Here is a 15,089-nt window from a genome sequence, read left to right as displayed (position 1 = left end):
ATGGTTTCAATTAATATACGTACAATAAAGCTACAAGAAAAGCTATGCTTTCACATGTAACACTAGTTATCAAAAATTTTTTGCTGGTGTTTTCTGAGGGTCTGTTTAGGCAGGATTCCTGACAAGCACAATTATAAATTTCACTGTTGCCCACTGCACATTTGATGGATTCCATCGATCACTTCAGCTTTTCCATAGAAAAGTTAATTACATGTGAAACTGCTTACAAACTCACCTTACATTTTTTTAAAGGATAAGTACACTTTTCATCACCTTAACTGCATTATTTGTAATCTATGAAACAACTAAAAAATACGAAAAACTGACCTTGACACTTTGTCTTTTTAAGCACTTGAGCAAGCAGTAAAGGAAACAAAAGAAAAATTTGGAGTAGGTATTAAAATTCATGGAGAAGAAGTAAAAACTTTGAGGTTCGCCGATGACATTGTAATTCTGTCAGAGACAGCAAAGGACTTGGAAGAGCAGTTGAACGGAATGGACAGTGTCTTGAAAGGAGGGTATAAGATGAACATCAACAAAAGCAAAACGAGGATAATGGAATGTAGTCAAATTAAGTCGGGTGATGCTGAGGGAATTAGATTAGGAAATGAGACACTTAAAGTAGTAAAGCAGTTTTGCTATTTAGGGAGTAAAATAACTGATGATGGTCGAAGTAGAGAGGATATAAAATGTAGACTGGCAATGGCAAGGAAAGCGTTTCTCAAGAAGAGGAATTTGTTAACATCGAGTATAGATTTAAGTGTCAGGAAGTCGTTTCTGAAAGTATTTGTATGGAGTGTAGCCATGTATGGAAGTGAAACATGGATGATAACTAGTTTGGACAAGAAGAGAATAGAAGCTTTCGAAATGTGGTGCTACAGAAGAATGCTGAAGATAAGGTGGGTAGATCACCTAACTAATGAGGAGGTATTGAATAGGATTGGGGAGAAGAGAAGTTTGTGGCACAACTTGATCAGAAGAAGGTATCGGTTGGTGGGACATGTTCTGAGGCATCAAGTGATCACCAATTTAGTATTGGAGGGTAGCGTGGAGGGTAAAAATCGTAGAGGGAGACCAAGAGATGAATACACTAAGCAGATTCAGAAGGATGTAGGCTGCAGTAGGTACTGGGAGATGAAGAAGCTTGCACAGGATAGAGTAGCACGGAGAGCTGCATCAAACCAGTCTCAGGACTGAAGACCACAACAACAACAACAACAACAACACCCTTAAAGATATATCAAATACAAATGTGCCAGTAAAATTTTAAATTATGGCGTAACTGGTTGGTCTTCTAGGCCCAAAATTTTCCTAACTGGCTGGCCCTCGAAGCGTTAAGTTTTAAATGAGAGTCAAATGCTCTGCAATTTAAAAAAATCATTGCACATTCTCACATGTAACATAATTCATCTTGCGTAATAGGAAATTTACTTTGAAAGTAACACTTCTCAAACCACCATTCGCAATATTTTCCTGCGAGTTCTTGTAAATGTGAACAGTTGTGATGTCACACTCATCAAAAGCAGTTTGTTGTTACAATGTACACTCCTGGAAATGGAAAAAAGAACACATTGACACCGGTGTGTCAGACCCACCATACTTGCTCCGGACACTGCGAGAGGGCTGTACAAGCAATGATCACACACACGGCACAGCGGACACACCAGGAACCGCGGTGTTGGCCGTCGAATGGCGCTAGCTGCGCAGCATTTGTGCACCGCCGCCGTCAGTGTCAGCCAGTTTGCCGTGGCATACGGAGCTCCATCGCAGTCTTTAACACTGGTAGCATGCCGCGACAGCGTGGACGTGAACCGTATGTGCAGTTGACGGACTTTGAGCGAGGGCGTATAGTGGGCATGCGGGAGGCCGGGTGGACGTACCGCCGAATTGCTCAACACGTGGGGCGTGAGGTCTCCACAGTACATCGATGTTGTCGCCAGTGGTCGGCGGAAGGTGCACGTGCCCGTCGACCTGGGACCGGACCGCAGCGACGCACGGATGCACGACGAGACCGTAGGATCCTACGCAGTGCCGTAGCGGACCGCACCGCCACTTCCCAGCAAATTAGGGACACTGTTGCTCCTGGGGTATCGGCGAGGACCATTCGCAACCGTCTCCACGAAGCTGGGCTACGGTCCCGCACACCGTTAGGCCGTCTTCCGCTCACGCCCCAACATCGTGCAGCCCGCCTCCAGTGGTGTCGCGACAGGCGTGAATGGAGGGACGAATGGAGACGTGTCGTCTTCAGCGATGAGAGTCGCTTCTGCCTCGGTGCCAATGATGGTCGTATACGTGTTTGGCGCCGTGCAGGTGAGCGCCACAATCGGGACTGCATACGACCGAGGCACACAGGGCCAACACCCGGCATTGTGGTGTGGGGAGCGATCTCCTACACTGGCCGTACACCACTGGTGATCGTCGAGGGGACACTGAATAGTGCACGGTACATCCAAACCGTCATCGAACCCATCGTTCTACCATTCCTAGACCGGCAAGGGAACTTGCTGTTCCAACAGGACAATGCACGTCCGCACGTATCCCGTGCCACCCAACGTGCTCTAGAAGGTGTAAGTCAGCTACCCTGGCCAGCAAGATCTCCGGATCTGTCCCCCATTGAGCATGTTTGGGACTGGATGAAACGCCGTCTCACGCGGTCTGCACGTCCAGCACGAACGCTGGTCCAACTGAGGCGCCAGGTGGAAATGGCATGGCAAGCCGTTCCACAGGACTACATCCAGCATCTCTACGATCGTCTCCATGGGAGAATAGCAGCCTGCATTGCTGCGAAAGGTGGATATACACTGTACTAGTGCCGACATTGTGCATGCTCTGTTGCCTGTGTCTACGTGCCTGTGGTTCTGTCAGTGTGATCATGTGATGTATCTGACCCCAGGAATGTGTCAATAAAGTTTCCCCTTCCTGGGACAATGAATTCACGGTGTTCTTATTTCAATTTCCAGGAGTGTATTACACAGTCTTCACCCTAAAGCCGTTGAAACATTTCACTGTCGGCAGACACTAGTGTGTGCACTGTGTTTTGTCACTGTAAATGTCAAATTCTCTTTTCAACTAAAGTTTTATTTTGGTGTTATTCTAGTGTTTTTGTTTTATTGCTGCAATATTATTCTGCAGTAGTGGGCAAAAGTAAAATTCTTTGTTAGACTATCAGTTCTCACCAGTCAAAATTACAAAAAATTAGCTGGATACTAAAACAATGGAAAATTATTGGAATTAAAAAATATCTGGATTTTCCCCAGATTTCCCAGGATGTATACATCCTGTTCAACTTCATATCAAAGCAGTATCACAGTAGTACTGCATGTCACGCGCGTTGCTGTATGAAGAGGTTTTCTGAAAAGAGGAGAAGTGTGGAGGCAAAGTGTTACACAGTGTAGCTTCGGTCTATGTTAGGTTGGTAAAAATAATTTGGTTGCAAATTGGCACAGCTACTGAGTGCTTGGGTGAAGAAACTGTCAGCTGCAGCTACTGACTGGCAGTAGTGACGATTTTGGTCGTATACTATGTACTTGAGCTGAAGAAGCTATCATTTAAATGTTCTCCTCTTCTCACATCTTGGAATATAATATTACTGAAAGTGTGAGGTTGTGCACCTCTCCGATAAAAGAGAAAGCAGACTGCAAACCTAAAGCAGAATTCTTAAAACTGAAATGGCTGACATACTTTCACATAACTCACTTTGACTCCGATAAATTTATTACTGCGTTATCATCACTAATTTTCACGTTACCGAGTTTGGTGTATTATCGCCACGGACAGAAATGCACGAAAAATGTTTTGTGCAACGCTAAAGAAAATAACCGTGTTCGCTGATGCCGACAACGCTCAGCATAATTTTCTAAAACAGAAGTATGTTTCACTGCCCAGTAAGGCTGCATTGCCGAGAGATATGTGCTATTACTTAGGCATTAACAGCCGACTTGTGTACGGAGCTACTTCTTCAGCTACAGATGAAACTTAATACTTCTTCAACAGCTACTAATGGCAACAGAGTACTGAAACTGAAGTGATTATGTTGTAATAAATAGCTATTGTCAATTAAAAATTTAATCTGCTCAAACTACTTATCCAATGCATAAAACACAATACATATGACGTGTGATGAAAAAGTAAAGGGATTTTTTTTAATTTCACCAGCTTTATACATCCGATTTTCAATTTATTTATTTTTTATCTTGGTCATAAACATGTTCCTGATGTATTTTTGCAGTTTCAGCTGTTTTGAATGTCTATTGTGGGCAGTCTAAAATGTTACACACGTTTTCGACTGCTCGGAGAATTTTTACATTTGAGAAAGATAATTTGCATTAAATTTTGCTTGAAAAATGGAGTAAAGTGCAGGACCACATTCGAAATGTTGACTGTGGCTATTGGTGAATCTACTACGAGTAAGACACCAATTTACGAGGGCAGTTCGATAAGTAATGCAACACATTTTTCTTCTCGGCCAATTTTGGTTGAAAACACCGGAAATTTCTTGTGGAATATTTTCAAACATTCCCACTTCGTCTCGTATAGTTTCACTGACTTCCGACAGGTGGCAGCGCTGTACGGAGCTGTTAAATTGGTGTCTGTAACGGATGTGCGTTGCAAATAACGGGCAGTGATCGAGTTTCTTTTGGCGGAAAACCAGGGCATCTCAGATATTCATAGGCGCTTGCAGAATGTCTACGGTGATCTGGCAGTGGACAAAAGCACGGTGAGTCGTCGGGCAAAGCGTGTGTCATCATCGCCGCCAGGTCAAGCAAGACTGTCTGATCTCCCGCGTGCGGGCCGGCCGTGCACAGCTGTGACTCCTGCAATGGCGGAGCGTGCGAACACACTCATTCGAGATGATCAACGGATCACCATCAAACAACTCAGTGCTCAACTTGACATCTCTGTTGGTAGTGCTGTCACAATTGTTCACCAGATGGGATATTCAAAGGTTTGTTCCCGCTGGGTCCCTCGTCGTCTAACCGAACACCGTAAAGAGCAAAGGAGAACCATCTGTGCGGAATTGCTTGCTCGTCGTGTGGCTGAGGGTGACAATTTCTTGTCAAAGATTGTTACAGGCGATGAAACATGGGTTCATCACTTCGAACCTGAAACAAAACGGCAATCAATGGAGTGGCGCCACACCCACTCCCCTACCGAGAAAAAGTTTAAAGCCATACCCTCAGCCGGTAAAGTCACGGTTACAGTCTTCTGGGACGCTGAAGGGGTTATTCTGTTCGATGTCCTTCCCCACGGTCAAACGATCAACTCTGAAGTGTATTGTGCTATTCTTCAGAAATTGAAGAAACGACTTCAGCGTGTTCCTAGGCACAAAAATCTGAACGAACTTCTCCTTCTTCATGACAACGCAAGACCTCACACGAGTCTTCGCACCCGAGAGGAGCTCACAAAACTTCAGTGGACTGTTCTTCCTCGTGCACCCTACAGCCCCGATCTCGCACCGTCGGATTTCCACATGTTTGGCCCAATGAAGGACGCAATCCGTGGGAGGCACTACGCGGATGATGAAGAAGTTATCGATGCAGTACGACGTTGGCTCCGACATCGACCAGTGGAATGGTACCGTGCAGGCATACAGGCCCTCATTTCAAGGTGGTGTAAGGCCGTAGCATTGAATGGAGATTACGTTGAAAAATAGTGTTGTGTAGCTAAAAGATTGGGGAATAACCTGGTGTATTTCAATGCTGAATAAAACAACCCCTGTTTCAGAAAAAAAAATGTGTTGCATGACTTATTGAACTGCCCTCGTACAAGCGGTATAAACGTTTCAAAGAAGGACGAGACGATGTCGAAGACTAAGACCACCCTCGATGCCCTATCACATCGATTACTGACGACAGTGTGGAAAAAGTGAAGAGGAGGAGCGGAGATGTTTGTACGGGTGCACGACAGCAAACTGTGTACATAACCGCACAGAAGTGCAGAACAAAGTTTGTGTCAATATTAAAATGTTAACTACACAGGCTGAAAGTGGTATAAGGAGCTAAAACAACAGAGCAGATGGATGTGGCTGGCTGACCGCAAGAAGACAAAAGGAGGAGCCAGCGACTCTGCAACACCTAAAAGTTTTGGCCACGGTCCAGACACATCATCACAAAGCTTTAAAACCTTCGTCACACTCGTATCATCAGCTAAAATTTTTGCTTCTGCCCTTACATCACGGTATAACATGCACTCTGTCAAAATGTGGTGGACACAGTTGTGCGCACCAAAAGCATCACGAAACAGGGGATTCTCTTGGTGGAGTAAAAAACTGTGAGAGGGGGCAGTGCCCAATTCTAAGACGGGTGAAAGTCTCTTCATTCTGCCTGAGCAACTGGCAGAGGGAATGCCACAGCTGGGTTGTCGACTTCGCCAACCGCAGCTCATTGGCCGTCACCACTGAGCCGCGTGTACTTCCATCTTTCCACGGCTCGTTTCCTGAGCGTCATGTGGAGTCAATATTTTTGGTAATCGACAGTGTTCGGGTGCGATCGGGCTCTAGCGTCTCGTTGCTCTTTTATTGCTTCACTTCTATTTCGTTTTTCCGCAGTTGTTCAGGGTCGGTCTTTTATGGAGCTCTTTCGTTTGAGCTCACGCCCGTAGTGTACCCACTATCGATTGCGAGTTCTGTCTTTGGTGTACTTAGAAACCGTAGGCTGGTAACACGACCGACTCCCGTGTTTACTGCAGCAGACTCTTTGGCCTGTACTATTTATAGGCGAGCGCAGTCACGCTGGAGGAGGTTGTCGCGCAGTGGCCTTCGCGTCTGCTCTGGTGACGTCGACATCCTGCCTTCCACGTAGGGGCATTGTTATCGAACCCACATTTCTACCCGTGGAGGAACGCCGGCCTGGTTGGGCCCCTCTGTCCATGTGAGGCGGATGGCAGTCTAATCGTCGCCTGTGTCGATGAAGGCAAACAAACAGTAACCGTCACAGGGTTTGAGTCCGGGAGCAGTTCAGCTGGGTCGGTGTCTGCCGGGACGACTGGGGACGGCTCAGAATTGTGCACAGCAGTCCCGGACAAACGACGAAGTGCGCCGAGGGAAAGGAGAAAAGAAGTTAAGTGTGAATGTTTCAAGTTGATCGTCCTTTGGGATTGAGTCCATCCAGTCGTCTTTCCCGGCTTGTGGCCACCGCTGTGTCAATCCTCTGTTCTGTTCACTGGTGCAACTCTGACAGTGCAGATTCCTCCACACATCTTTGCTAACCGGTGTAGTGGTGTATTTTGGCAGTTATTTGTGTACGTTTGCACGTCTATGTTTTGGTAGTTCATCCTCCCGCCCTGTGGTTTCAGAATTTCGAGTGGGGAGTTAGTTCCTTGGCTCCCAAGATCTAGTGCCGTATTATTAAGGTTAATTCTAGTTCAGTCTAGTGTTCTGTTAATCCCTGGGTATATGTGTCCGCCATACTGTTTGTGCTGTATTTATTCTAAGTGAGTTGCACTGACAGTAGTCGGGGGTTCGAGTCCTGTCACGGAGCTGATAACGGGTCACATTGGTTTCGGCTTGTCAATTGGAGGGTGTTGCCTTAGAGGTTTGTTAACATGGGCATGTCAGTGTTGTCTAGCGCTACCGGGACCTAAAGAAGAACATTGTGATGATCAGGGAATGTTGTTACACGTTATTGTTTTCAATTAGATACCTGTATTTGTGAAGGCAACTGCATGAAGTAAGATCTGTTCTGAAGCTATGCTGGATCTTGCACTCTTGGGATTTTTGGTTTGTTTTGATCCGGACTATCTGGGTGTCAGGAATGTGGAACTGTGTTGTTAATGTTTGGCTCGAACAGCGGACACGCGGCTAGTTTAGTACGTGTGTAGTGGCATGGAGTCCTCGTGAAGGTGTGCCCGCTAGATTGCTATTGCGTCTCCTCAAAGTGTAATTTCCACCTTACTAAAACCCCCTTGTTAAAAGGGAGGAAGAAAAAAAGAACTTTAGGAATACCTTCCAGTTGCATTAACTATCTTACCTGTCACTTAAGTAAATATCTGCTCAGTGATTAAGCTAATGGGAGCACCTATCCTAAAAACAACTAGCGCACTTCTGTTATGGTGGCCCTCGTGTCTATTTTGGTCCGAAAGATTGTATAAACAGGCTCACATGCTCCGTATCGAACTTCTGATGTTGTTTTTTGAATGATTGTCGATTATTAAACTTGATTATAGTGCAAACGTTTGTATTTCACCAACCGTGTTTATAAGTTATTAATGTGATTGGCTGGAATGTAATACGAAAGTTTTAGGACCATAGGTTGTCCAGGTAGAAAGTTTGAAGCCATGCTGTGTTGTGAATTCATGTATTTATGTTTTACATTGCAATGAGAATTTAAATGTGGTAAACCCACGCTTTGTGACTGATAATTAAAAATTTAAGAGTACGTTCGCTTAGAGCTTACTTATGTGCTGTGTTGTTATTATTTTAAAAAAATATAATAGGCATTTTAGTTTCTTAAATTAAAGCCTTTCCAATTCGAAAGTGGTGGCCTTCCCATTTTGGGCAATCGTAAGCATCGAAGCAGGATTTACGTAGTTGGTGTTATGTATTGTATGTTATGAATAAATTATTTGTGTGCTAAATCACATCTGATATGTCAATTCCTTGGCCCCGTCCACACCTCGGTCATAGTCGTTCAGTATTAAATGATCAGACCACTGTTCCAACCGCCAGCCATTCCTCACCCCACGACTGCATGCTCTTCCAGTGTAGTGCAGAAATGACACTGTGCCACATGCTGTCCTCTGCAGGTCTCCTCGGTAGGCCAGTCTGCCTGTTCATTTCCTCACACCCCTACACGACCTGGCATCCAGCAGAATGACACCTGCTTATCCTACCACTGGAGCATGTACAGTTGGTCATATACCAGCTGGACCACCTCCTCAGCTGGGCACTGGTTCTGTAATGATTGTAAGGCACTACGGGAATCAGAGCAGACGAGAAACCGTTTGCCCCAAATACGAGGTGAAATCCAAAATTTTCGGGACTGGTGATGCCATTTGGAAAGTAGGAGTAGTAGTAGATCTTCGCACCACTAGGTGGCGAGAGCTGCATATCTTACGAGTCAGTGTGCAGAGTGGCATTCAGCTGGGAGGACGTGTTGCGTGTCCACAGTGATTTCCGTAATACTCTGTTTGGTGTGTGGCGATTTTACGATGGATCCGGGAACAGGACAGCACGTGTGTATCAAATTCTGTGTGAATCTCGGAAAAAGTGCTACGGAGAACCTCGCAATGATTCAACAAGTGTTTGGGGGACAGAGCACGAGCCGTATACACGTGTTTGAGTGGCACGCTCGGTTCGGGGCCAGCCGTACGCACGTCAAAGATGATGCTCACACTGGAAGGCCCGTTAGCCGCACAACGCCAGACACTGTTGCCGAACTTCAACAACTGGTTCCTGTGGATCGATGTCGAACCATTCGAGACCTTGCGGATGAAGTGGTCTATTGGTTACAGGACATGTCAACAAATGTTGACTGACGAATTACGTACGCATCGTGTCGCCACAAAATTTGTGCCGAGGATCTCGACTGCCGATCAGAAGGTACAGAGTGTTGAAGAGGGCACAGACCTTCGTCAGACCACATCTGATGATCCGACCTTCTTGTCACAGGTTATCACCGGCGACGAGAGCTGGATTTACAGTTAAGACCCAGGGACAAAGCAACATTCATCCCAGTGGAAGAACCCGAGCTCTCCGAGACCCAAAAAAGTGAGACAGGTGAAAAGCAAAGTGAATAGCGCAACCATCGTTTTCTTTGATACCGAGGGAATTGTGTACAAAGAATTCATCCCACCCAACCAAACAGTGAATTCCACGTACTAGTGTGACGTTTTGTGACGGCTCTGTGCAAATGTGCGACGACTAAGGTCCGAATTTTGACATCAAGGGAACTGGCTGCTCCGTCACGATAACGCACCCTGTCACACATCCTTGCTCACCGCGTCCTTTTTTGGGGGGGGGGGGGGGGGGGGGGGGGGGGGGACCACAGCATTGTACCCCACCCACCGTACTCACCAGATTTGGCACCTTGCAACTTCGTACTATTCCCAAAACTGAAACTCGATTTCACAGGTCGTCGGTTCGACACTCTTGATAGGATTCGAGAAGCATTGCTCGTGGTGATAAACACAGTCAAAGAACAGGACTTCCGGAAAATGTTTGACCAGTGGCAGAAGCACTGGGACCGATGTGTACATGCGGATGGGAACTACTTCAAGGCTGATGGTGACCATTAGTCCAAAGGTCAGGTTTTCAACAGATGGCAGCACCAGTCCCGAAAATTTTGGATAGCACCTCGTATGACCCATCTGCTCCAGTGGCTTCAGAATCACGTGGAGCTCCACTGAGAAAATGGTACACTCGTCAGGAAGGCAAATTTCAGTGACACGGTCGGGGAATTCCCTTGTTTGGAGCCATCAGTGTACACTATAGTCTAACTGCGACACATATCTAAAATGTAAAAAACAGATTGAAATGTAAAACCTGGTCAAGTCTAAAATAAGTTTGGGCCTCCACAGAAGCCAAGGAGGAAATCTGCTCCAACTGCAATGTAAAACGTGAAGATCAGCCACATCCATCTTTGAAGGCAATCCTGTGCACTAATCCCATAGGGCTTCGTTACCTGTCACCGGTTACAAAAAGTCTTTCCAGCGGAGGCTGAGCAATGGTACGGTATGTGGGTGTATATGGTGTGGACAGTGTTTTATATTCCTGGCGCACCATAAGCTGTTGTCACCTACCGTGAAGTGGCAGTTCAACAGCCTCGGCAAAGAGGCTAGGTATGGGGCTTGTTCTGAATGCCTCAGTGGCTAAACAAATCCCTTCACGGTGCACCACGTCCGGCATCTTTAAATAAGAGGATCTCGCAAACCCCTACACTGTGCACCCATAATCGAGCCGAGATTGCAGAAATGCACTGTAAAACCAGAGCAGACGAGTCCATTCTGTTCCTTGTGTACTGTAGCTAAGACATTTTAAAATACTTAAAGCCTTAAGTGACCGTTTTTTCACGTCCTTCAGATGTGAAAACCATATAAGCTTAGAGTCAAATATGAGGCCCGGAAACCTCACTGTGTCTTTAAAAGTAAGGGCAGTGCCCCTCATCCTCAACTCAGGAAAATTAAAAATGGAACGAGAACGGTTAGAAAGAATACACACAGACTTCTCCGCGGAAAACTTCAAAGCACTCTTCTGTGTCCATTTACCCAAATGTCAAAGAGTTAGTTGCAACTGACGTGTTGTCGTTGCGAGGCTCGAAGAGCAAAACACGGAGAAGTCATCCACAAAGAAAGAACACCAGGCAGGACTGTTCACTACGGCAGGACTGTTCACTACGGACGTAACGCTATTAATAATTACGGCAGAGACAGTCACACTTAAAATGCTATCTCGAGGGACACCATTCTCCTGCTCGATGCGATCAGACGGGACGCCACCGACTCGGTATCTAAAATATCGTGGCGAGAGGAAGGGCTGAATGAAAATGGGAATACAAACAAGAAAACCCCATTCGTGAAGCTGCTCGAGGATAAGATGCCTCCGACTAGTACTGTAGGCCTTCTCAATGTCAAAAAATATACCTGGAAGGTGATACCGGCATAGGAAAGCCTGTTGTACGGTCGCCTCCAGTAAGGCCAGGTTATCAAAGGTGGAGTGATACTTCCTGAACCCACACTCGAAGTAACTAAGGAGGCACCTGGATTTTAAGATCGAGACAAGGCAGCAGTTTACCATCAGCTACAAAGTTTTTCCCTCACAGCTAGTGAGGGCAACACTACGGTAACTACTCGGGGATGTACGATCAAAGTGCCTCACGCCACGAGTCGGAAAAGTGACCCGACACGTTGAAAAGTGTGAGAAGGATATCTTTGTTTTGCCTCGTGAGGTGCTGCAGCATACTATAACGGATTCTGTCGTGACCAGGCGACGTGTCACGGGCCTCAGACAATGCGAAATCCAGCTCCCGCACGGAAAATGGGCAGCTGTGATCTTCATCAGTAGTGGACCAGATGTCCAAAACTACACCTGTCAGCAACTGCTCTATGGATGCTCACTGGCAGTTGTGCAAAATAGGCCGCCGCAGTCTGGGCAGTGCCCTGTGGATTGGTTTGGAGAGTGCTGTTCCCCATTACAGAAGCCACGGGGCACCTCCCTCCTCTCCCAGAAATTCTCCTGATGTCTCCCATACAACAGAACAGTTCGTGGAACAATTAATGGTGTTCAGGAACTGTTGCCACAACCTCTCGTTGCTCTCTCCAATAATTCGGCAGTACTTTGCCCTCGCCACATAAAAGGCTGCAAGAGTCTCTGTAGTTGGCTGACACAAACCTACACAGGGCTGCACACCTAGTCCTGTCCACCGAGGGACAGCTCGTCTCTTCTGTTGTCCAGTGGCCTGTGGAATGGATGCTGCAGCGGCACAGTGTAACTGTAATACGATCCACACGTGCCTCGACATTGGCACAGTGTTCAATCTGGGCCAACTGGCTATAAAGTGTCCAGTCTGCTCTACCGTGCACCCGTCACAGCAGTTTCCTTTCAGGTTCCACTCCATCTGGCAGACGAATACAGATCGGGAAGTGATCACTTCTGTGCAAATCCCGACCACTTTCCATCAAGCAGTACGAGCAAGAGTTGGAGAGCAACCCAGCTGCTGTGCAGAAATGTGTGCCGTGTCCCGTATTCAGCAAGTACGCACACAATGACATGAGAAGCTTCTAAATTTCTCTACCCCTGTGGCATGTAGTTGCAGAGCCCCAAAGCACACTGTGTGCATTAAAATCACTGCAGAGGTTGAAGGGGCGGGGGAACTGTGTAATAAGGTCGGTTACGGCCTCTTCATCGAGCACATCACGTGGGGGCAAGTAAACAGAACAAATCGTCAAATGATGATGCATGTGCACTGATATGGCAACTGCTCTAAAGTCGTCGTAGGGAGAGAAGCGAGGAACAGTAGTCACTACTGACGAAAGTGCCTATCCACTGGAAAATTGCCAAATCACCGGACAGTGTAAAAATCATTACTCATAAGTAAGTAGTCCATTTATTTACATCACGTGTTGTTGTTGTTGTTGTTGTTGTTGTGGTCTTCAGTCCTGAGACTGGTTTGATGCAGCTCTCCATGCTGCTCTATCCTGTGCAAGCTTCTTCATCTCCCAGTACCTACTGCAACCTACATCCTTCTGAATCTGCTTAGTGTATTCATCTCTTGGTGTCCCTCTACAATTTTTACCCTCCACACTACCCTCCAATGCTAAATTTGTGATCCCTTGATGCCTCAGAACATGTCCTACTAACCGCTTCCCATCTTCTTGTCAAGTTGTGCCACAAACTCCTCTTCTCCCCAATCCTATTCAATACTTCCTCATTAGTTATGTGATCTACCCATCTAATCTTCAGCATTCTTCTGTAGCACCACGTTTCGAAACCTTGTGTTCTCTTCTTGTCCAAACTATTTATCGTCCACGTTTCACTTCCATACATGGCTACACTCCATACAAATGCTTTCAGAAACAACTTCCTGACACTTAAATCTATACGAAAGACGAAATGATTAGCAGCAAGATTTGTTCCGAAACTGTTGAATCTCAGCTCAAAACAAATTCACACAGACATCACCCAGGAATTGCTGAACGAATTCAACAACGATCCAAAATTTCTAAAGAAGGTTACAAGGATATACTTGACCGACAACGAAGCAGACACCAGGATAAAAAAAAAAAAAATTCGACACATTCGATCATGCGTGAAGGTACTTCTCATTTTTTTCTTCGACTACAATGGGATAGTGTATCATGAGTTCCTGCCTTACGGTCATACTGTCAATAAGGAATACTCCTCAGAAGTAATGCACTGTCTGCACAAAGCAATCCAAAGAAAAATACCAGAATTGTGGCAAAACCACTCGTGGAAATTGCATCACGACAATGCTCCCACTCACACCTGAAAGCTCAGCCACACCTTTTTTTTTTTTTTGCCTCACCTATCATATTTGCTGGACATGGCCCCCTATGTCTTCTCTTTATTTCTGAGGGTGAAGGAAACCGTGAAAGGACGTCATTTTGCCACCACTGATGAGGGAAACTAGAGCCACTGAGGGAGCTGAGCACTGTAACAAAAAGAGAGTTCCAGAAGTGCTTGCCAAGCTCGGAACAAGCGCTGGCACGCTTGTATTATATCTGAGGGGACAAAGCTGAATTCGATGAACAAATGAAGATTCTTTAAACAAAAATTCCCACAACTTTTTTGTCAGACCTCATTCTACAGTAACATACAAATTTGCACAACTTTAATCGTGTAGCTGATTGTGTTGGCACCAGAGAAGTGTATACACACAGTGATCGACGCACTGCTCCACCTACCACGAGCCGCGTCCCCTCTCCAGCCGACTGACGAGCCCTCGGTCCAACAGCCCACCGAAAGCGGTCGAGATGTGCGTCTTCAGTCCATCCGAGTCGTCGCTGCAGCCCAGCGGAGCCGCCGATGTGGTGGAACTGGCGGCGGGCACACTGCAACACGGCCAGACTTACTCTGCTGTGAGGTATTGTGGAAAAATTTACAAAACAACCTTATCCCCTTCAAAATACTCTCCATTGCAGGTAGGGATATGGAAATTTGCTGAAATGGAAAATTTTAAATACCTCGCTACATGGTTCAACAGGTAAAATAATTTAAAACAGGAAATAAACCAACGTATTGTGAACGGGTCTAAAACTTATTTCAGTCTAAAGCACATAATGTCCTCCGAGAATCCATCAATTCAGACCAAACTTAATGCGTACGATGCAGTGATAATTCCAGTATTGTTGTATGGGACAGAAACCCTAAGCACAACAATCAACAATGAAGAAAACTTGTCAGTCCTCGAAAGAAAAATTACGAGAAGGATTTTTGGACCTTTCCAGGATGGGAGCTCGTAGAGACGTGGAAAAAACCAAGAATTGTACAAGCTGATGAGGTAACCGAACATCGTTCACAAATTGAAAGCACTGAGAATAAGCTCGGTAGGCCACGTTACTAGGAGACCGGACACCTCTCGGGCAAAAGCTGTGCTTATGTGAAGACCTGACAGTGCCTGTCCAATCGGAAAACC

The 15,089-nt window shown here is 46.0% G+C and overlaps 1 protein-coding gene across 1 annotated transcript in view; it reads right to left on the bottom strand.

The window, feature by feature from the left end:
- LOC126108839 (uncharacterized) overlaps window positions 1–15,089 on the bottom strand; it is a 220,226-nt gene that overhangs the window by 180,359 nt on the left and 24,778 nt on the right. The window contains exon 3 of the mRNA XM_049914202.1: window positions 14,359–14,505. Coding sequence (XP_049770159.1) covers window positions 14,359–14,505 — 147 coding nt within the window. The remainder of the gene's footprint in view (window positions 1–14,358; window positions 14,506–15,089) is intronic.

Source organism: Schistocerca cancellata, chromosome 11 (genome assembly GCF_023864275.1).
Source record: "Schistocerca cancellata isolate TAMUIC-IGC-003103 chromosome 11, iqSchCanc2.1, whole genome shotgun sequence".
Taxonomy (NCBI): domain Eukaryota; kingdom Metazoa; phylum Arthropoda; class Insecta; order Orthoptera; family Acrididae; genus Schistocerca; species Schistocerca cancellata.
Note: the sequence above shows the minus strand (reverse complement) of the source record. Positions and strands in the feature narration are given on the sequence as shown.